Source organism: Lissotriton vulgaris, chromosome 11 (assembly GCF_964263255.1).
Source record: "Lissotriton vulgaris chromosome 11, aLisVul1.2, whole genome shotgun sequence".
NCBI lineage: Eukaryota > Metazoa > Chordata > Amphibia > Caudata > Salamandridae > Lissotriton > Lissotriton vulgaris.
Genome location: NC_141699.1, coordinates 840,191,719 through 840,212,975, shown reverse-complemented (window position 1 = coordinate 840,212,975; position 21,257 = coordinate 840,191,719). Strand labels below are relative to the sequence as shown.

Genomic DNA, 21,257 nt, shown 5'->3' with positions numbered 1-21,257 from the left:
GCCAAAGGCATGATTGTGAGACTGATTTTGGGTGCACATATTTCATACAAAAGATTGTAGGTATCTTTATGCTCCACCTTGCATGCACTTGTCTCCGCTCACAAATACTGCTGCTTCAGGACGAGTTTTCTTGCAGGTTTGGATTTGTATAGAAACATCTGTGTACATGAATGTGTTTGTGAGAAGTTGGCCTGATATATGATGTCTCCAATTCTGGGGGCACCTTGTATCAGTCCAAACAGTCCCTTATGGTGATGGTTGTAAGTCAACCTTATAGACAAGCTATCCTAAGGGTAGCATGGATTAAGCAGCCTTAAAGGCTTAACTCAAGAGGTCGTGTTAAGCAAGCTGTTTTACCAATCACAATCCTGTAATATCAAATGAAAGGACAACACACAAGTTATTTATTATAAAATTATATGTATTTATATACTAGAATAATCCTCTGTACTCTTTATGAGTGCAGAGGCACAAGCGTTTAAACAAAAGCACAGTTAAACATATAAAAGTTGCACAATTATCTATGAGGCCCAGGGACCACGCAAACCATATATTAAAAAAGTGGTATAAGAGATACCAATCGAACAGTGGTTAGGCCTAGGGCCTAGGGAATCGCTGGGAGCAGTCGGGAATAGCAATGCTGAAGTCGGGAAAAGCCAGCGGGATTCGAGTGCAGCGCTTAAAGCACACACCTGCACCAATGCAAAGTCAATGGTGCGTAAAAGTTATAAAGTTACTGTTAAAGGAGACTTCCGCTTAACCTAGAAGGACGAAACTTTAGACACATATACTAGAGGTGTGTACCAGTGTAGGAACACTGACGTTGCTGAGTTACCTCACCCACAGGAAGCAGGTGCACAGGTGCGAAGTAGTGTCGGGTTTCGTCATGCAGGTTGATGGTGCCTGGAGATGAAGATGCTGCAGGCGTCGAGAAGAGAAGTGTCCGGTGTGATCCAAGGGTGGATCGAAGGTAAAGATGATCTGAAAGCAGAGGGGACAGAGTCTGGGTCACTCAGCAGTGACCAGGGTGGAACCAGGAAGGAACCAGGCAATGTCGGGCGCTTTCAGGTCGCTGTCGCGAAGCTTCTCTCCGCTGCCACGTGGACTCTGGGGTATCGAGGATGTCCAGGAGTGGATCACGAGCTGTCTTACAAAGGCTCTCGCTGTCGGCGGTGTCAGCTTCCGGATTGAAGCAAACAACCCTTGGCAAGCGTAACTCACGCAGGATTCAAAGATGGCCTAATACTCGGACCAGGAGGGTCAGAGCGGGTGCTCTTTTTCAGGGAAGTGAGGGCAAGTCTGGAGCAACTAGACTCACAAGTCAGATTTCAAAGTTCGTCGGTTCAGGGGCCACAAGCCAATGGGCTAGTGACCGGACCAACGCGTTGAGCCAAAAGATGCAGAAGGGCCCCACGCAGCACTCGGTGAGTGTAGACGGGTGAGCTTCAGTGCAAGAGAGGCTCAGGGCTGTGGCTTCTCAAACCCCAATGCACAACTTTGAGGGGGCCTCGGATGCTGCTCGGTCAGTGCCTCGTGGTCTTTCCAAGATGGCGGGCCCCACGCTTCAGGTCACCTCCACGGGTCTCAGCTCTGCAGGGACTGTGGATCGGGCTTTTAGAAGGCAGGCACGCTGGGTCTTGTTGAACTCTGTTGCGCGAGTTCTGGCGGGAACTGCAACAAAGCAAACTTTGAGGTGCTGGATGGTGCCTGTTTGCACAGGGTGGTCACTCCTTGACCACAAGGGAGATTCTGTTGTAATAAACAACAAAAGAGTGCCCACTGAAGGGTACAGGTGTCCAGCACAGAGACAAGGAAAGTTTGAATCTACCTTCGTAGGAATTTCCCAGGGATTCTTTTTAAGCCCTCACTCACCACCCTGGGTGGTGACATGCTTCATCATTGGGCCCACCGGGAGAAACCGAATGTCTCCCCGGTGTGCTGCGACGCCAGGTTACTGCGGAGCGGGGTTTTTTTGTGACAGAATGTGAAAAAGTGAATAATATTAAAAAATACCGACAGCACTTACCACACAAAAACTTTATTCCGTGGTTGGCTGGGTATTAGTTAAAAAGTATGTGATGGGAAATCTACCAACTATTGTGTTGGGTGTTTTCCCCTCAGGTTTACAATGGGGTCAACATGTTTCTGCCCTTTAAGTGTACATGTGTTACTGGGCATTCGTCAGGACCATGTAAATGTGTACCTCGGCGGTATAGGCACGCTAAGGCCTACCCTGACCAGAGGACGTGAAAGTTAAAAGACTGACTATGTGTCAAAAAAGGGGTGCAAAAAGAACAAACCAAAAAAAGAAGGGTTCGAGCTAAAGTGTGCGAACCTGTGGTCTGAAAAAGATTGACAAACACACATGAAAAGACAAAACGTAAAGGTTACTGAGTGGACTGGAGCGTCTTTCTGCTACAACTGTATATGCAGCTCTGTGCTTGGACTAAGGGTGAGAAGCGTGCCCACGGTGAAATTGTTAGTTTGTATGTTACCGCCTGAAATGGTGGAGGCCAGGCTGTCACAGGGCATTCAGCTAATCAACACAAAGAACGGTCGCAACACAAGCAGACGTACCATTCGTGCTAAGACGATCAATGCGCCCAGAAAAATGGGCTAGTGACTATGTTGGACCCTAGTGGTTCAACCAGTGTCTACAGATTAAAAAGAATAAAAAGATAAAAATGGCAAATTTCTCACTTGTGTGTTAAAAGATCCACACCTCATGGGTCTCGGGAGGGGGGTGGTGGCGACAGTGGCACACCCTAAAGGAGTGAAAGGACACAGTTATTTTAGCGATCTGAGCGGTACTTAGGATACTTAGCTTAATGTTAGGCAGAGCCTGATGGTATAAGCAGGGATCCTTACGCCCGCAACGCCAAACACCCGCTTGGCACCTAGCGCTCTCCTCGAACCGGACCCCGTGGATGGGGGTTCGGGAAGTGAATGGCATAGAAGTACTCTCTCCTAGGTAAAGCGCGCGAAATTGGGCGTTGCTACCCGGGGAGGTGGGTGTGTCTAAGGGTAGGGAGTGCCCAATCGCAAAGCCGTCCGAGAACGAGTCTTGGAATACAAGCCCTCTTATTGCTATAGTGACCGGTTGGACGTGTGTGTGTCAGAAGGCCTGGTAGTTAGAACGTCAAACCACGAACATTAGTGTTGTCATGGTTAGTTTAAGTGTCTAACACGGGTCAGGAGTGGGTGGGCTCTGAGCACACAGAAAAGGGGAGGAGGGGGAGAAACTCTTCGAGACATAGAGAGTCAGTGCTTAAAGCGTCAGAACGATACATGTGGATATGTGTTGAACCCAGGTTCGCGGCAGATTATCTTTTCAGAACAGATGACCATGGGATCTGGTCGTTTAACCCATTAATGTGGGTGCCCAACCTATAGACCCATCGTTGCTCTTTCTCGAAGAGAATGTTGGTAGTATTTCTCTCCGTGGTAACTTGCTCAATTATTGTCCATCTGAGGTCATTGGGCGTGTGGTGTTGCTGCAGAAAATGTTCGCTCATTTTAGTCGCAGATTTATGACACCTTATATTACTGCGATGCTCGCAGATTCTTTGTCTGATTTTGCGTGTTGTCATCCCGATGTACTTTTTGGAACATGGACATGTTATCATATAAACGACGTTAGTCGAGTTGCAATTTGTATGATTCTTCTGTGTCCATGTTCTCCCCGGTTCAAGGGACAGTTCCTTAGTGTGCGTGGTGAGGTGACAGACACTGCAATTGGCACATGGGAAGTGCCCTGCCATGGGTGGCAGGCCCCACGCTTCAGTGATGGATCTTGTACCGGAGGTGGGGGTATCGACCTTCGGGCGTGTGTGGACCAAAGAGTCTTTAAGGCTGGTGCCTTTCTTAAAAGAGAATAATGGTTTTTCCCAGTTTCTTTTATTGCTGTTTATGATTCTCCAGTGTTTGTTGATAGATTTTTTCATTGCGTCTGAGATGGTGCTGTATGTTGTTACGCATGTTAAAGGTATTTCCGTTGGAGCTCTGATATTCTCTTCCAGTAAGGCCTCTCGTGGTTGGTTCCTGGCGCGTTTGTTCCCTTTTTCCAGGATCTTTTTTGGGTAACCTCGTTTTTGTAGTTTCTTTGTCAAGTCGGAGGCCTGAGATTTGTAATCTTTGATGTCCGTACAATTTACTCCGTATACGGAGATATTGCCCATATGGCAGATTTTCTCTCAACGGTCTTGGGTGAAAGCTCGAAAAATCTAGGAGATTATTTTTAGCCGTTAGTTTATAGTGGGTAGTAGTTTTCAAGGTGGTTCCACTCACAGAGATGTTGACATCAAGGAATACCACTCTCTCTTTGCTGTAGTTGTTGGTAAACTTCAGATATCGGTCTCTGGTGTTTATCCAGGTCAAGAAAGTTTTTAGGATGTCTTCATCCCCTTTCCAAATTAAAAGTATATCATCAATATACCTTTTCCATAAGGTAATTGATGGAAGGAAAGGGTTGTCTGCTGGCAGAATGTGTTTTACCTCGAAATCATAGACGTACAATCCAGCTATGGACGGAGCAAACGTGCTGCCCATCGATGTCCCGGTACTTTGTAAATAGAGCTCCCCCTGATATTCGAAATAATTTTCTTTAAGTGTCATTGTGGCACACTGGACTAGAAAATCCTTGGGGGTCACATAATCCCATTCAATAGAATCTAGGGCTCTCTCCATGACCCTTAAGGTGTCGTCTTGAGGGATGCTCGTATAGAGACTTTCAATGTCTAGTGTGACAAGGATGATTGAATTTTCCGAAAAGGTCACTTGGCCTAGCAGTTGTAGGAGGTTTTTCGTGTCTTTAAGGTATGTTTTAGTGTTCTGTACCAGTGGTTTTAGGTAGAAATCACAAAATGTCGAGAGGGGTTCGAGGACAGAGCCGATTCCGGAGACAATAGGTCTTCCAGGCGGAGGATCGATGTTTTTGTGGGTTTTTGGTAGGGTGTAAAAATACGGAACAATACTGCCGCTGCCAGTGAGAAATGCTGCTTCATTTTTTGAAATCTGGCCATTCTCTTCTGCTTCTTTAACGAGATTGGAAATTCGTTCTTTTAATTCTGATGTAGGGTCTGCAGTTAACCGTTTGTAGTTGACTGTGTTGTCCAAAAGGGTGCGACAGGCTTTGTCATAGTCAGTGGTGTTTTGTATCACTAGGGAGATTCTTCAGTCTTCTACGTCGAGTAGGATGTCGAAGGGTCCAGAGTTTCATTTCATAGGTTTCAGTCAGGATAATCTCAGTGGTTTGGCACTGCTCCCAATCTTATACCAAACTAGGGGGCTGAATTACCTGCTAGGTCCCTCCTATGGGTGGGACCCAGGAAGGGGGTGGTTACACTCCTTTCCCTTTGTCCAGGGTCACGCTGGGACTGGGGCTGGTGTGCCCCTGAACCGGTTTGACCGGATTATGCAAGGGGAAGCCTTGTGCGCCCCAGGCACTGTCTAGTTTCTTTCAGCCCTCCCTGCCCCAATACACTATCTCCTGTCTGGGGTGGTGTAGCACCTCCCCGCGACAGGAAACCCTTTGTCCAGGCCTCCTCTGCCAAGTTTCAGTCAGCAGCAGGAGGTCAGACTTGTGTCGGTGGGAGCAGCATCCATTTTGTGATGCTGAGGCTCTGGTTAGGATTAACCGCGTTTCTGTAAAGTAACATGTCTTCTCCCTCTAGAAGGGTGGAATGCTATCCCAGTCGACAGGACTATCGGGGGGATAGAATTCCAAATCGTATGACACCTTACACGACATGTTTTGATAAAGCCAAACCAAAGTTAGCACATAACCGCGATGGAATATAATGCACTTAAGAGTATATGGTATGGCATTATCTCGGAACAGCTTAGGGAGTTGTTTCCGACAGCTGCAGACAGGCTCAGCTCATGCTCGAGCACCATCTCATGTTAAACCATGCACTCTGCCTCCAGGATTGATAAGGCCTGCCATAGGAGTGACTTATAGGTTTATATGTGTCCAGATATAGGTTTAGATATAGGTATACTATATCTAAGCAAGTGGTGATTACACCAACTTGCCCCAGCTGAGTGATCAGCCAGTTGTGTCAATTTAAGAACCTACCAGGGGTGGCAAAAGCTATGCTGCAGCCCCTGGTAGGCCTTGGATGCACCTATGCCCATGGCACCTATGGTACACTGTATAGGGGCTGACAAGGTGTCAAGTACGAATTTGGTTATGCACCTAGGGTGCATGGAGTCCATTTTAAGGAGAGAGCAGATAGCCTGGGGCCCTGATTAGCAGGGAGCCAGGCCAACTAAGTCTAAAACCAGCTAAACACAAGGCAAGCAATCTGGGGTAACCATAGTCAGGTGTCCACCTTACTACAGTGTTCTTTAATGAAGACATGCATTGTGTAAAAGGTTGTAAGAGAGTATGTGTATGAAAATTACATGAAGCACAACCACAGGCCATAAATGCAACCTCTGTTAGACCATTGATTCCAACTTCTTCAATGTGCCTGTCCCTGGAGTTATTTGGTGTTCCTTTTAAAAGTTACTCTGGACTCTCCTAGCTCCACAGTCCACTCCTTTACTCAATGTTTTTATGAAGCAATAGAAACAAAATAAAGAATTCATATGTTGTTTTCTTTGCAAGATGCGTTCCTTGTCCCAGGTCTTCCCATAGCATCTTACAAAATGGGAGTAAAAACATGCATCAGTTTTTTTCCTGACATACAGTGTGAATAGGTTTCTTAGTGAACAGGTTATCTGGCAACCATATATGATACTAGACCCTTCTGTTCTTTTCATAGGAACTTCTACTAATGACCTGAGATACTGTACCCTTTGTCCTGAGTTCAGAGTAAACACTAGTGGCTTGTGGTATCGTGCTACCCCTTCTGCCGATTTGAGAGTAATCTAAAGTAAAGGCATGAGGTACTGACCCCTTTTGCATGTCTTCAGGTGGAAGTCAAGAGGCATCCTCAGAGGGACCTAAGGGCTATTGAGTTATACTGCAAATTCAAACCAGCACTAGAAATGACTGATTAATGGGACAAATCTAAACATGGAACTAGGATTAATGATTAATATTACAATGTTGAATATGCTTTAACCCCTTCGATGCTGATGACGAGCTCAGCTCGTCATCAGCCACTTGTAACGTGTGCGGATGACGAGCTGAGCTCGTCATGTAACGCGGTTAATTGAAAACAGGCGCACAGCGCAAAAATAACCGCAGCAGCGATGCGGTTAGGGATTGCTGAGAGATAAGCCACATATGAAAAGGAGTAATGGTGGTAGTTTCTGACATATGGTGGACATTCTTGACTTGATGGCATCCATTCTTGTAAAAATAGAGGTGTGAGCATATGTTACTCCCTTCCAAAGAATCTGTTTAAGCCAATTGGATAATTCCTTTCTATAACACAGAACAATGCCCAGATTGGTTTAAAAGGAGGTAGCTATTTTATTTGCATACATCACTTTGTAAATCCATTATGCATAATTTCAATCTTTTTTAACTTGTTTTTGGAAAGTTTTTTAAAAAAGGAACAGCCGACACATGTTTCGCCCTATTTGGCAAGTTTAGCCAGCGCTTTCTCAAGGCTAATCATTACATTCAGTAGTCATGGAATCAGAAGATATATTAGTACATTCCAGTTTGCTTCAGAATATCAGGTAATAACATCCAAGGTAAGAGGTATCCAAATTCTGTCTGTGCACTCAATGAAAGGTTACGGCATAATCCCGTAAGCGTGGTGTTCCAGTTTACTGCTCTGGGCATCTATTCTTGTGCAGTTCCTGCACTGTCATGAGAGCATTAGTATAATGCTTGCTCTTGCATAATGTTGTTGATCATTTATGTAAATGGATGGTCTGCATTTATGGGGGCACTGGGCGCGGCCTTAATGAAATACTTGCCTGCAGTAATATTGGTCATCCTTGGCACTTTTAATCACTATTACTGCTGCTTTTGTACATTCAACCTGCATGGTTTGTGCAACCTTTTCAGATCCATTTATGCATTCACAAATTTACCAAGCCACTCATTAATACACTAACTTCATCCATGCATCCATTGATGAACTCAGTATCTCACCTTATGCTTAACCAAGACCTCAGTCATGCATGCAGTGAACCTTTAGCTTATTATCAAATTCACCCACTCACCCCTCCACAAAATCACACTGCCAATGCTTTACCAATGCGTGTTCAAATATACAGCCATAGCATTAGTATTGTTTCCTCAACTCTCTGGCTGTCTGTATGTGCCTGTTAAGTAAAAACAGAGACTTTCAAGGAGACCTCATTACACTATTTAGTGCATTGGCCCAGATGGGGGGGGCGAGTTTTTCCAGTGTCTTAGCCTAAGGCAAATACATTTCCATACCTTGGGCTATTCTGATGACATACTTTACCAAAAATATACATTAGAATCACATGCTTGCCCCTGAGTAGGTTAACAACTTTTGATCATGTCATATAAATGAGATTATGTGGCTTGACGCTCATCTGTAGGTTGGGAGTTACAAGGAAATGAAAAATTAAAACACAGACTATACCATGAATTGACTTTAGTACTGACTACTTGCTTCTGAAGTGTGAACCAAGACAGTGACAGCCATATCTGTTCCTGAGATCTAAAAAGGTATTTCAACTTAGCTTTCTGTTGACTTTAGTTGTTTTATATTGTTTACAAAAGTACTTTACCTCATGTGTCTCTGATAAGCTGCATTCAGTAAGAGGACTTGTTCTCTCAGTGTGAATCCGAGCAGGATGCAGAGTATGTAGAGAAGTCCGGGAACCCTGGAAAAGATTATAAATAGAAAATTATAAATATGTCTACCATGTCTGTTGGAAAATGTATGGCATAGTTACACTCTTTACCATTCTAATAACAGCAACTGGAAGAGGAAGTCCTCTATGCAAATAAACACGAGAACACGTGTACTGTTATGTCATGCCATGTCATGTACCGTTATGTTCATTGGATTTTTATATGGTCACATAACCTGTAAGGGCATCGTGACAATTTGCAGTTGTATAGGAGGTGCTTCAGGGCCTTATGCGAAAAGCCAGATTTACAACTTTTCGCAGAATTCAAGAAGCTATGAGGAGGCTCTAATGTGCTGTGGGGGTTTGTTCCATGCTTTTAGGAGTGATGCGTGAGAAGGCACAGCCTCCTGATTCCTGATCTGCTTTTGAATATGTGTGGCAAGGCCACTAGTAAGAGTTCGGATTAGCAGATGAGGAGTGGTGCTGCTTACCTGAACATCAGCATTAAGTTCCATCAACCCACCTTTGATGGAACTTCATGCCGATGTTCAGGTAAGCTTGATTGAAGATCTGCACATGTGTTGTGTAGTGCTTTGTATAGGTAGATAAGAAGCTTGAACTGCATACACTTCTGTAAGGGGATCCAGTGTATTTCCTTTTGGTGTGGTGTGATGGTAGATGGGCATGGTAGGTTGAGTACCAGTCTGGCTGCTGCGTTCTGGACAGCCAGGGGTCTTTTTGTGAGTTTGTTGGTGATTCCCGCTTACAGAGTGTCCCTGTAGTCCAGTCTACTGGTGAGTAGGACTTGGTTGACTGCTTTCTTGGTGTTGCTGGGTAGCCACTTGAATATCTTTTTGAGCATCCTCAGGGTGTGGAAGAAAGCCATGTCAACAGCGTTTACTTAAGCGGGCATGTTCAGCTTGCTGTTAAAAAATGATCCTGAGGTTTCTTCATGGAATGCTGATAGTGTAGGGGGGTCCGAGGCCCAGAGACCACCCGTCAGAGTCCCACAGCAAGGTGTCTTTTCCAAATATCATCATTTTACTCTTCTCTTGGTTAAGTTAGAGGCAGTTGGACTTCAACCAGGTGGCCACTTCGGCCATGCACGAATAGAAGTTTTTCTAGGTATTGTGTGTTCAGTTGTGTGTCTTTGGTGGAGGTCAGTATGTTGATGTTGTGTGCACAGATGACATCTACGAGTAGCCTCCTGTAGATGTTGAGAAACAGCCTGAGTGAGGACTCCTCAAATGAGTTTCTGGGCTTCTAAAAAGTATGGTGGCATGTTCACTGTTTGCGTCACTCCAGTAAGAAAGGTGTAGATCCACTGGAGGGCTGGTCCTTGGGTGCCTGTCTTGTAAAGTTGCCTGAACAGGGTGGGATGGGAGACTGTGTTGAAGGCTTCAAAGAGGTCAAACAGGAGGAGGGTTGCTGGTTCTTCACTGCCGAGGATCACCTAGATATTGTCTGTTGCAGTGATAAGAGCTGTCTCAGTACTGTAGTTTGGCATGAAGCCTGATTGTGTGGTGTCAGCAAGCTGGTAGTTGATGAGATTGTCAGCGAGGCATCTGTTGATAGGACCTTGGCAGGGTATGGTAGGAGGTAGATACATCGGTAATTAGGTAGTTTGGCTAGGTCTGCTGAGGGTCTCTTCAGGATGGCTGTGACAGCTGTATGTTTCCAGGCTGCATCGATAGAGGTGTTGAGGATGGGGGTGAGGGCTCTGTTGATGGGGGTAGAACCTTTACCAAAGACATGGTAGGGGCAAGGGACAGATGGGGCTCTCAAGTGGGTCCTCTTTATGATTGCTGTGGTTTCCTGTGTGGTGATTGGGTTCAATGTTGTCAGAATGTTGCTTGTGTCCAATGCTGAGTACTAATTGCAAGGATGATGAGGTGCCATTGTGGGCCATTGTGGGCCCAAGTTGGTGTACATGGCTGTGATTTGTTTGCAGATGAAGTCTGAGAGGTCATTGCACACTTGCACACTTAGGTTTGGGGTGATGTTGCTAATGCTTGCTGCTGTTGTGGTGAAGTCCTTGATGATAGCGAAGATTTCTTTGCTGCTCTTGGAGTTGTTGTTGATGCATTCAGTTAGGGTCTTCCTTTTGATTTGCTGGTGGTACAACCTTCAAATGGATTTAAATACTTGTTGTTCTGATTCTTCTGGGCTCTCTCTCCTCCTCCATTCAAGTTGCTTGCAGTGCTGGTTGGTCATATTGAGTTCCTCCAAGTATCAGCTGGCTTGCATTTGTGTTCTTGCTACTTGGCTTCTTTTCCAACGGGTGAGGGACAAGGCACAAGCTGTGATCCAGGTGTTGAAATTGTTGCTGTTGCTGAATAGGTGCCCGATGTCAACTGGTTGTTTATTGTGGGTGGGGGAAGCCAATTCCACCTCAGATATGTTGCTCTAGTGTCAGCGGCCAGGGCATGGTGGTTCTTCTTTGGTGGGATATGTTGATTGAGAAACTTTCAATGGTGTGGTCAGTACAGGTGATGGAAGTGGCTGTGTTTATCATGATACCATTAAGTGAGGAAAAAATGGGGTCCAGTAAGGGGGTGGTGGCTGAGACATGTTGGATGAGTCTGAGGTTATGAGACTTTCGAGAAGTGCACTTGAGCTGCAGCCAGCCAGGTTTTCCAGTTGAATATTGAGTCCCCTAAGTGGATGTAATTGGTTGAATCAATGATTAGAGACGGGATGAATTCCAGAAAGCTGCTGGTGGTTGGTACACTAGGGTTCTCATCAGGGTGAAGTTGGCTGTGATTTGCAGTATGAAGTTGATTTGTTTTATGTTTTTAGTTCCAGATTCCTGGTTGGTGGCGCAGCTGATGGAGTCATTGAATATCATGGTAATCCCTCCTCCTGGAATATGTTGAAGGTATTGCTGACTGATTTCGTAACTGGTGAGGATGGTTGCAGCAATGTCAGGTGTTGATGCTGTTGTTAGCAATGTTTTGATGAGAAAAAGAAGGTCTGGGGCAACATCGTCCTTTAGGTCTCAGACCTCCTTGGAGTGGTTGGTGAATGAGCAGGTGTTGAGGAGCATGCACAATATCAAGGATTAGGATGTAGGTGGATGTTGGTATGTGGTAGCTTGAATGTGTGGGGTGTTGGATGCTGTTGGTGTTGTTATGGTGAGTGTAGGAATAGTGGGGGTGGTGGTGCAGGTGAAAGGGAAGGAAGTGCAGTGACAGCTCCTTCCATTGTTGTGACATTGCAGCAGGATGAAGAGCAGTGTTTGGGGTGAGAGAATGGAGGAGCACGGGTGTTAGCAGTGGGTCAGGGGAGGACAAGGGTTTCTGGTGCCAGGGACAGCCCAGGCCTGGATGAGTGCAGAAAGGCTTGCCTTTGGAGCACATTTAGAGAACCAGTGTTGCAGCTGCAAAGCGTCTGCACTGCAACTGCCATTAAGTAGGTCCTGGAAAAGGGATACACACAAGAGGTGGTGGGTGGGGCTGGGAGGATAGCAGGGAGGTGGGAACAGAATGGAGCAGAAAAGGTGCACGGTGAGGAGTAATTAGGTGTGATGGTGAGGGAGGGAGGTGCTGAAAGGGCACGAACAGGGCTCAAATGGGACAGTATGGCAAAGATAAATGGGTGAAAAGCGATGAAAAATACTGGCACAAAAATAAGGAAAGTCAGCATAAGGGCACAAAATCAGAAAAAGGCCAAGAACAAAATGGGTGAAAAGCAATGAAAAATACTGGCACAAACACAAGAGTAAGGCAAAATTGGAACATACACAAACAAAACTAAATCAGAGCATTTATGATGAAATACAAGAGAAAGCAGAGGTGAAAAGGGCACAGAGGAAAAAGAAATAGTGAGGAAGGAGAGATGAAGACAGAGATGGGAGCTTAGATAGAGCCTCTAGGCACTGGAGCCAGGTCCAAAAGGGATTTTGCCAGTTTGGAGAACTTCCCCCGGGAAAGTCTAGGGGACTAGGGCCGACACCGTCATTAGAAAATGGCGCAACATACAACGTACCTACATCATGCATTCCTCATCAAAAACAATGAAAATGCCATCTGAGGTGTCCCTTATCTTTTATTAACATCTGAAAAGAACCAATGTTGTCATAGTCAGAAATAAAAATAGCAAACCTTTTATTTTTGTAGCTCTCGAGAGACCCTAAGTTTACTTTTATCTTTAGTAAATCTCCTACGTGTTCTATTCATTCACTGTATTGCAATCCAATGTCATACTCATGCTGTATCAACATGACAACTTTGTTTCCACAAGATAAACGTATCTTCAGAGTTGTGTAAACAATAGATAGATATTTTACTCAGTCAATCGTGCATGCTTCCTTTCATCAGAGGGGAAGAGAAATAGAGAGACGGGCGTTTTCAATAAAAAGGATTTATTGAACAGGCTTCTTTCTCATGCAAAAGAAATGAACTGCTACATTCGTAATACTGACTGTAAAGTATAATGTGTACAGTAAGAAGAGTATTATAAAATAATACTGTAAATGCATGGTATGGTTTCTAAGCCATAAAATACATACATAAATAACAAAGACTAAAAGTACTCAACTGGTGCTTCTAAAATACGCCTACCCCAATGTACCTAACCTAGGACTAGTACGAGGGAAGAAGTAAGTATGGTGTAGCATAGGTTTAGTTTCTTTGCCAAGAATCTATCCAAGATTTCTCTTAGGGTCTAATCAGCTCCGTACCTTGATTTTAGAATGAAGTAGGTCTGGTATCTCTGTCTCGGGACTCGATTTCCCAAGGGGAGCTTGGAAACACTGGAGCTGGATTCTCAGCGAGAGAAAGGACAGCTTCTGTGTCAGTGCGTCAGCAGGAGGGTCGGCTTCCTTCGGCACTTGCTGTAGTGAGCTGCGTCGGGCAAGTAGATAGTCGAGCTGCTCCGATACACCGTGTGTTTGCTAGGGCAAGTGTAGGCATATTTATACCTTGAAGGTGCCTAGTTTGAAGTAAAGTCAGACATAATAACGTCACCAAAGAACCCCAAGGGAATGGTAGTTCTTTGATAACTCCATGATTTCTAGGATACATCAATATTCAATTAAGGGGATGTCCCTGGCTGCTGAAGCCGGGTTTTCCAAGAAATCGTTTTGGCTTTTTGGAACTAGTGGAAGTAGACATGCCTGTATTTGGACTGGATGGGTTATGTCTAAACATGGGCATGGGCATGATTTCTATGCCTATATAAGGGCAATGGGAATTGTACCTATATAAGGGCATGAATCGGTAAATTACGCTTTGAGCCTAAAATGCTAGACAACAGTTTGACTCTTTCGAAAATCTAGTTAAAAATGATATCATGAAATTAGATTTCAAGAAACGTTCCAAATTGCACAATCTTTCCAAGAAAGAACTTAACACACTGAAGAAACTTTCAAACAATCCTAATATCTTCTGTCAAAGGGCAGATAAAGGAGGAGCTCTAGTGCTAATGGATACACGCTTTTACAAATCACAAGTCAATTTACATGTAAATGACAGAGAGATATACATCCCATTAGGATACAATCCAACTGAACACTTCCAAGAGCAACTACTCCAGATTCTAAAGCCACCAAAGAAGGAATAATAACTGAGAAAATCAAAAAATCCCTAATACAATCACATGCAAGAACACCAGCTTTACACATGCTTACAAAAATCCTTAAGGACCTCAAACATCCACCTTTCCATCCAATAGTTACAACAAAAGGAAGCATACATGAACCAATCGGGAAATTTCTGGATACACACCTGCAAGAATTTGTGATAAAGATGAACACCTACATCAAAGACACTATTGACTTTTAAAATAAAGTCGAAGAAATTAATTTGCCTGACAATGAAGAAGTATGGATGTGCACCATTGATATTAAATCCCTCTACACCTCCATCCCTCACAACTTAGGGATTGATGCAGTCGAAAAGCCCCTCTTAGAATCACAATTAAACCTTAACTTTCAAGAATTCCTTATGGAGCTCTTAACCTTCACACTATACCAGAGCTATTTCAGATGGGAAGAAGAGTACTTTTTGCAACTAACAGGTACTTCGATGGGCAATTGTGCAACTCCTGTCTATGCGAACACCTTCATGAGTGTGTTTGAGAACAGACACATCTTGAGTTTGGACACTCTGAACAAACACGCCCATTTATTTTTACGTTACATTGATGATAATTTTGTACTGTGGTGAGGCACATGTTTGGATATGAAAATGGCTCTGGAACATCTGAACACAATCAATGAACGAATACAGTTTCCTTACCAGGTTGATAACTCTTCCATTGCAAATCTAGAAGTATTATTGACCAGAAAAGGGAATAAAAGTTAAACTATCTTATTCAAGGAACAACCTCCTGCACTACAGAAGTTTTCACCAGCTTCCATTGAGAAATCATCTACCACTTTCGCAACTCCTCAGAGTAAAAAGAATAGTATCTGAACACACTGAGCTACAGAAGCAGACCGAAAACATGGTATGTCGATTTCAGGAACGCGGATACCCGAAGGAGATACTTGAACAAGCAGTGATGAAATGCTCCCTCAAAACTCGTGGAGAATTATTACAACCAGCTAAAAAAATTAACAATCTAGAATGGTCGTAGTATCAAGGTATTCCACTATGAGCCATCAATACAAACGAGCTATCTGCACACATTGGCCATTATTCGCTGGTGAACCGGACTTTAAAGGTATTTTCAGTAATGAACCAATGTTTGCCTACACAAGTAGTAATAATTTTCAGGAACTCCTCAAATTCGGTCACACACAAAGGAACGATGCCCTGCCATAATTGCAGCAATTGCCACAGTATTATTAAAGGCAGCACCTTCATGCACCCCCTGAGTGGGACACCAATAAAACTAAGGGGGTCATTAGGGTGGCGAGAGGACTCACCCTATCGGGAAACGGGACTGCCCGCCATAAGGGCGGGGTCTCGTGGGGGCAATAAGGATGCGCCCCCCACAGTGGTGAGCACATCCTGCATTCCTGTCATTGTGGCGGGTGGTGCACCCAGCAACGCCCGCCACAATGACAGGAAGGGATGTTGTGCACTTCCAAGCACAACAAGTCAGGCACCGCGCGGTGCCTGCCATGTTGTGCATGGAAGTGCTGTGGGGTACCATAGGTACCCCCCATGTGCACCCCCCACCCCCAGAGTCCCTGGGGCCCGCAACAGGCCCCCAATGTCAAACACCAAATGCCTTTCCGTCACGGTGTTGCCGCCAGGAAAAGGCATGTCCCCACCTGCATAGTAATATGGATGGCGGTGTATAACAGACACCGCCACCATATTAAGCCCTTTTCCGCCCGGTCAACTCGTTGACGGGGCGGAAAAACGGAGGACGGTCTTTCCGTCTGCCGGGGTCCCCCGCCATAGTAATATGGGGGGGAAAATGGGTGAGGGGCGGGGTCGGATCACGGGCTGATCGCCACCACCATGCGGGCGGTGGCGATCCGCCCGTGATCCTAATGGGCCCCTAAATGTCACAGCTACCTGCAACACCTCAAATGTAATTTACCTCTTGAAATGCCCCTGCAGCCTGGTTTACGTCAGCAAAACCAACAGAAAAATAAAGACTCGAATACTTGAACATACAAGCAATATCAGTACAAAAAACATCAAATCAACAGTAGCGACTCACTTCAATGAAAGACAACACAACATTGCTCAACTGAAATTTACCATATTAGACGTTGTGGCGAAAATCAAAGGGAAAGACAACAACAAAGTCCACTTACAGAGGGAAAACGATTGGATCTATAGGACAGATTTAATGAAACCAAAGGGACTCAATTATCGCTTGGATTTTGCTTGCTACCTGTGATCATTCATTTGAACCATGATCTTGCCATTTATGCATTAATAATTTTGTTCTAATTTAGTTTTTGACACTTCATGCCTTTTCATTTTTTCTGTTTACATTATGTGCTCCAGGGTACATTTTTGTTCTTTTTCCCAGTATCTGCACCCCATCCTCAGACTTGACTGAATTACAGTCTAACGTTTCTAAGTTGTTATCACTTAGAGCTGTTACAAACACTGTACCTTGTTAACACTCCACATTAACCCACACTAGCAAGGCGCTCAACCACTGTGATTCACATAGTCATGATCGATACATGACATGCACATATTTTTATCTGCCTCTAGCAACCACGATTAATCGGTTATAGAAATATGTATTTTGATAAAAATCACACTAACCCACTATAAGATGGCGCCCATACATTTTAACCATTCGGGAACAGGTCATATAACTCTGTGATAGACCCCCGATATAAATGGCGTTTCACACGAACAAACACACCAGCGAAACTCGGAATACACTGCCAAGACGCGGTATTATCTACTGGAAGGTAAAATCCAGGCACCCAAATTCATGAGCTAAATACACCTTTTTTTAATCCGTTTCACGCAGAGACACTGGCATGGCACAATGTTTGTACTATTATCAACGTACATTGTGATGCTTCATTGATAAAACGACGCACTAACTTTTTTCATGCATGAAATGTACCAGATTTATGATTCCATCATAGATCATGACATTCTGAACAACGTTTTATCAGTGTTAGAATGCACTGATTCATTGCATGCTCATCGTTATGTCCGGCACCACGCCACCCGCGAGTTCATCCATTAGCAACAAACAATGCATCATAACAAGCTTTCACGTTCTGCACCAATCCTTTTATCATAACCTTTGGCAAGATAGTAGACACTAACATAGTGCATGGTATTCAACGTCTGTTTTCTCTTGGAAATCAATATATTAGGCATAATTGAACCTGCCTCAATTTAAGAATTAAGCACATGAATTTTAGGATGTGGACCCTCATTTAGACAATTTTTGCTTCCATTTAGACTTCCCCTTATGAAGTGCCCATGTGTGCATGAAATGCATTGGGAATATCATTTACAATTTCTGACAAATATCAGAGGATGATTTAAGCATTGTACATACATAAGGATATATTCATGGATTGAATAAAAATCTGTATTTATCGAACAATTGCTTCACAAATCATTGTGGATACATTGCAGCATCCAGATGGTCGTCCTCTAAGAATAGAGGACGCATGTGTGGTCATATAAGACACTCTGTGGTCCAGAGAGTGAAACCTCCGTGGCACGCGACAAAATCCTAAACTGAAGATAAACAAGAAGCTTGTGCGCAGCCAACCCAATATTGCTTTCACTTTCAATATTCCACAGACTCCTCCCTCTTTTGCAATAAAATATCAAGAGCAAGTCTATTTTGCATTACCATAGCTCTCATGGCAACCATTTCAGTATTTACCATTAAAAGTCCTCCAGCTGTACTTGTTGACACACGATCTACTATCGTTGACAATTTTCAAATTTTGTTTGCATTAAATGATATACCCACTGCTGGTATCAGTGCTCCAAAAATATCACCTACTATTTCTAGAAAACTCTCTTTTCTCCTAGGTGTTAATGGTTTACCTATCTCATGAATCCCATTAGTACCTCTATCTACATGGAAAATTTTGGGAAAGACCCACATAGTAAGTCCCATACCAGTGATCAGGCAATCTCTAGCTTTGTTACCACATAAAAAATTAAGTCCAGGAAAAACAGGAACATTTCCCCCTTTAAATCCCCTTCCCCCAATAATTCTATAAGTGTCTTTGCAATCACTTTCTCCCACAAAATAATTATCATACACTGTATTATCTCGTCGAATACACAGTTTTCCCTGTTGGGGAAGATCTATTCCCAATGCAACATTAATATCACCTTTAACATAATTTTCTTTATCAAATTTCAATAAGGATGGTTTAAATTTAATTACAGTAGCTTTTATTTGATAAACTAATCTCCTGTCTTCTGCCATTTCTAAAAATGCTTTTTCTGCCTTTTTCAATTTACATGTTAGATTATTCCAAAACGCTTATTCTATAGCCAATTCATGAATTTCTAGGAAAAATTCTCCTAAAACTTTAGCAGGATTCATTTTGTTCATTCTATGCACTACAGGAACTTTAGCAAAAATGTCATCAACATCAGAATAGTAATATTCTAATTTACCAGTTTTGTAAAACAAACTAGCTACTACACTACAAGTCATTCCATAAGTCAAAGGAAGGTGGTGATATGTTACCCCCTCTGATACAGACTCAGGTAACTGCATACAGACATAGCAGTCTTGGACATCCATAGTTTCAACATACTCTCTTAACAGTCTAGAAAAAACATTCTTTGAAATATCATTAATAGATCAATCTTTGTGTACTTCAGTTTTATCTACCAACTCTACATTACTCTTTACATCATGTATCTTTTCACTCTTATTGTCACTTTATTTTCCATATGAATGTTCAAAACTTGAATGAAACAGAAATTAACATTGCTAAAATGATCCATATAAGCAATAATAAACCTGTGCAAATTAACCACATTCTACACCATTTGCATAACATCCCACATCTGGACCTACTAGTATCATTTGCAGGCATTTTTTTTTTTTTTTACAATTAGTCCTTCTCTATAATGTCTCTTTACTACTTTGCACACGAAAAATATGTGTCCTTTTAAATCCTTTATTTCATTATGTCTCTTGTTCATTTGTTTTGTTAACTTTTTTCAATTGGCCATCCTTAATTTCTTATTTTAAACACAGTTCTTTTCCTTTCTTTGCCTTTTTCACTCACCAGAGTCACTTTGGTTTTCTTGGCTACCTTCAATTTCTTGATTATCAGGCAAGGATATATAAATCCATTCATGTGATTTATATTTTTGATTTGGTCTCCTCACTCTTTTAGGTCTTTGCAAAATGTCTTTATTTCCTTCTTTTTGACCTTCTTGACTTGTTTTTTTGTTAACTTGTTCTTTTAGATCTCCATTTGCATTGATCAACTTGAATTTTAGTCCTTTAATTTCTGTAGGCCAGTTGTCTCCCTTTCTGGGCTTCTTAATCGCAGGCTCTATTATTTCACGTTCAAATTTCCAAGCCCTCTTTCTAGGACTTTTTCTCAAAGTTGTTTCTCCTTCACTTTCATCAGACTAAGTCTCAGATTTCTTTTCGCTTCCTCTTATTTTGAACTTCATGATTTCTGGTTCAGCTTCTGAGTCTTGTTTTTCTCTTGTTAGTTCAGTTCTTTTTCAAGGAATTTCTCCTTAACTGGTACCTGGAATAAAATCCTTATTGTGAGTTACTTCCTTTTCTCCAGTTTCAAGATCAATATTTCTTTTCTCTGGACTTTCTGCTTGATTTTCAGGTCTTCCACTTTTACCAGTTCTACTCTGTTCTTTTTCAGTGTCCAAACTGGTTTTTTCTGCTTCCAGATGTCGAGTTACAGGTCGATCTTCAAGATCTGGAATTTAAATTATTTCAGTCTCTGTTTCTGATTCTGAACTTGTGTCTGATATCTCAAGATTTCACCTCACAGGTCGATCTTTCTTATCTGGAGCTTTGTCTGTTATCTCTTCTGCATCAGAGTCTGAACTTGTATCTACTTATTCCAAATTCTGATTCTCAGGTTCTGGTACTCGGATGGTGTGTCTGGCGTGTACCCACCTTTTCACAACTGAACATTTCACTGCAGTAGTGCTGACCAGAATTACTTGCAATGGTTTGTCCCAACGAGGAACCAGGCAATTTCGCCTTCTGTGTACTTTTATTCGGACCCAGTCTTCAGGACTCAAGTCATGAGTTGGATGTTTTTCCTGAGTACACGCATCAGTTCCAACCTGGTGAAACACAGAAGTGATGGTGCCAGACTGGCCTTTACAGTAATCCAATATGATACCATCATTTATAGCCAGCAGTTTGTTGACAGGTACAAATGCTTGTCTCGTTATTCATCCCATCAGTATCTCATGAGGACTTAGGACTGTTTTTCTGCCTGGAATGCTCCTTAAGGTCATTAGAACAAGTGATAAATCATCAGGCTATTTTAATCCAGTGGCCAAACACATTTTTCCAAGTCTGTTTTTGATTGTTCCATTAACTTGCTCAACTACCCCAGACGCTTCTGGTCTGTAAACACAGTGCCATTTTTGACAAATATCCAGTGCTTCACAAATCAACTGTACCAGTTCATTTTGAAAGTGACTTCCTCTGTCTGTTTTGATTGTCACTGGAAATCCAAAATGTGGAATCACTTCTCTCAACAGGAGCTTTGCTACAGTTACTCCATCATTTATCCTGGTTGGGAAAGACTCTACCCATTGTGAAAACAAACAAATGATCACAAGGACGTATCTCAATGTATTACATGGTGGCATCTCAATAAAATCCAACTGCATTTGGGTAAAAGGACCTCCCTCCCGTCCTATGGTTCTCAAACTCACAACAGTTTTTCTTCCTGGATTCAATTGTTGGCAAATCAGACATCGCTGACACAAACTTTCAGCGATTACACGAAACTTGGGATTATACCAAGTTTGTCTGAAAAGTCTAATCATTGCATCCCTGCCAATATGTGCTTATCCACGATACATTCAGGCCATATTTAAGATCATGCTATCGGGCATAACTGGTCTTTAATCTTTATATACCCAAATTTCATCTTCCTCTCT

General features: G+C 43.0%; 1 protein-coding gene across 6 annotated transcripts in view; it reads right to left on the bottom strand.

The window, feature by feature from the left end:
- Window positions 1–21,257, bottom strand: part of LOC147683571 (galactose-3-O-sulfotransferase 2-like) — a 692,139-nt gene that overhangs the window by 206,477 nt on the left and 464,405 nt on the right. For all 6 annotated transcript variants that reach the window (XM_086943976.1, XM_086943973.1, XM_086943975.1 and 3 more), the window contains one exon: window positions 8,668–8,763. In XM_086943976.1, coding sequence (XP_086800102.1) covers window positions 8,668–8,763 — 96 coding nt within the window. The remainder of the gene's footprint in view (window positions 1–8,667; window positions 8,764–21,257) is intronic.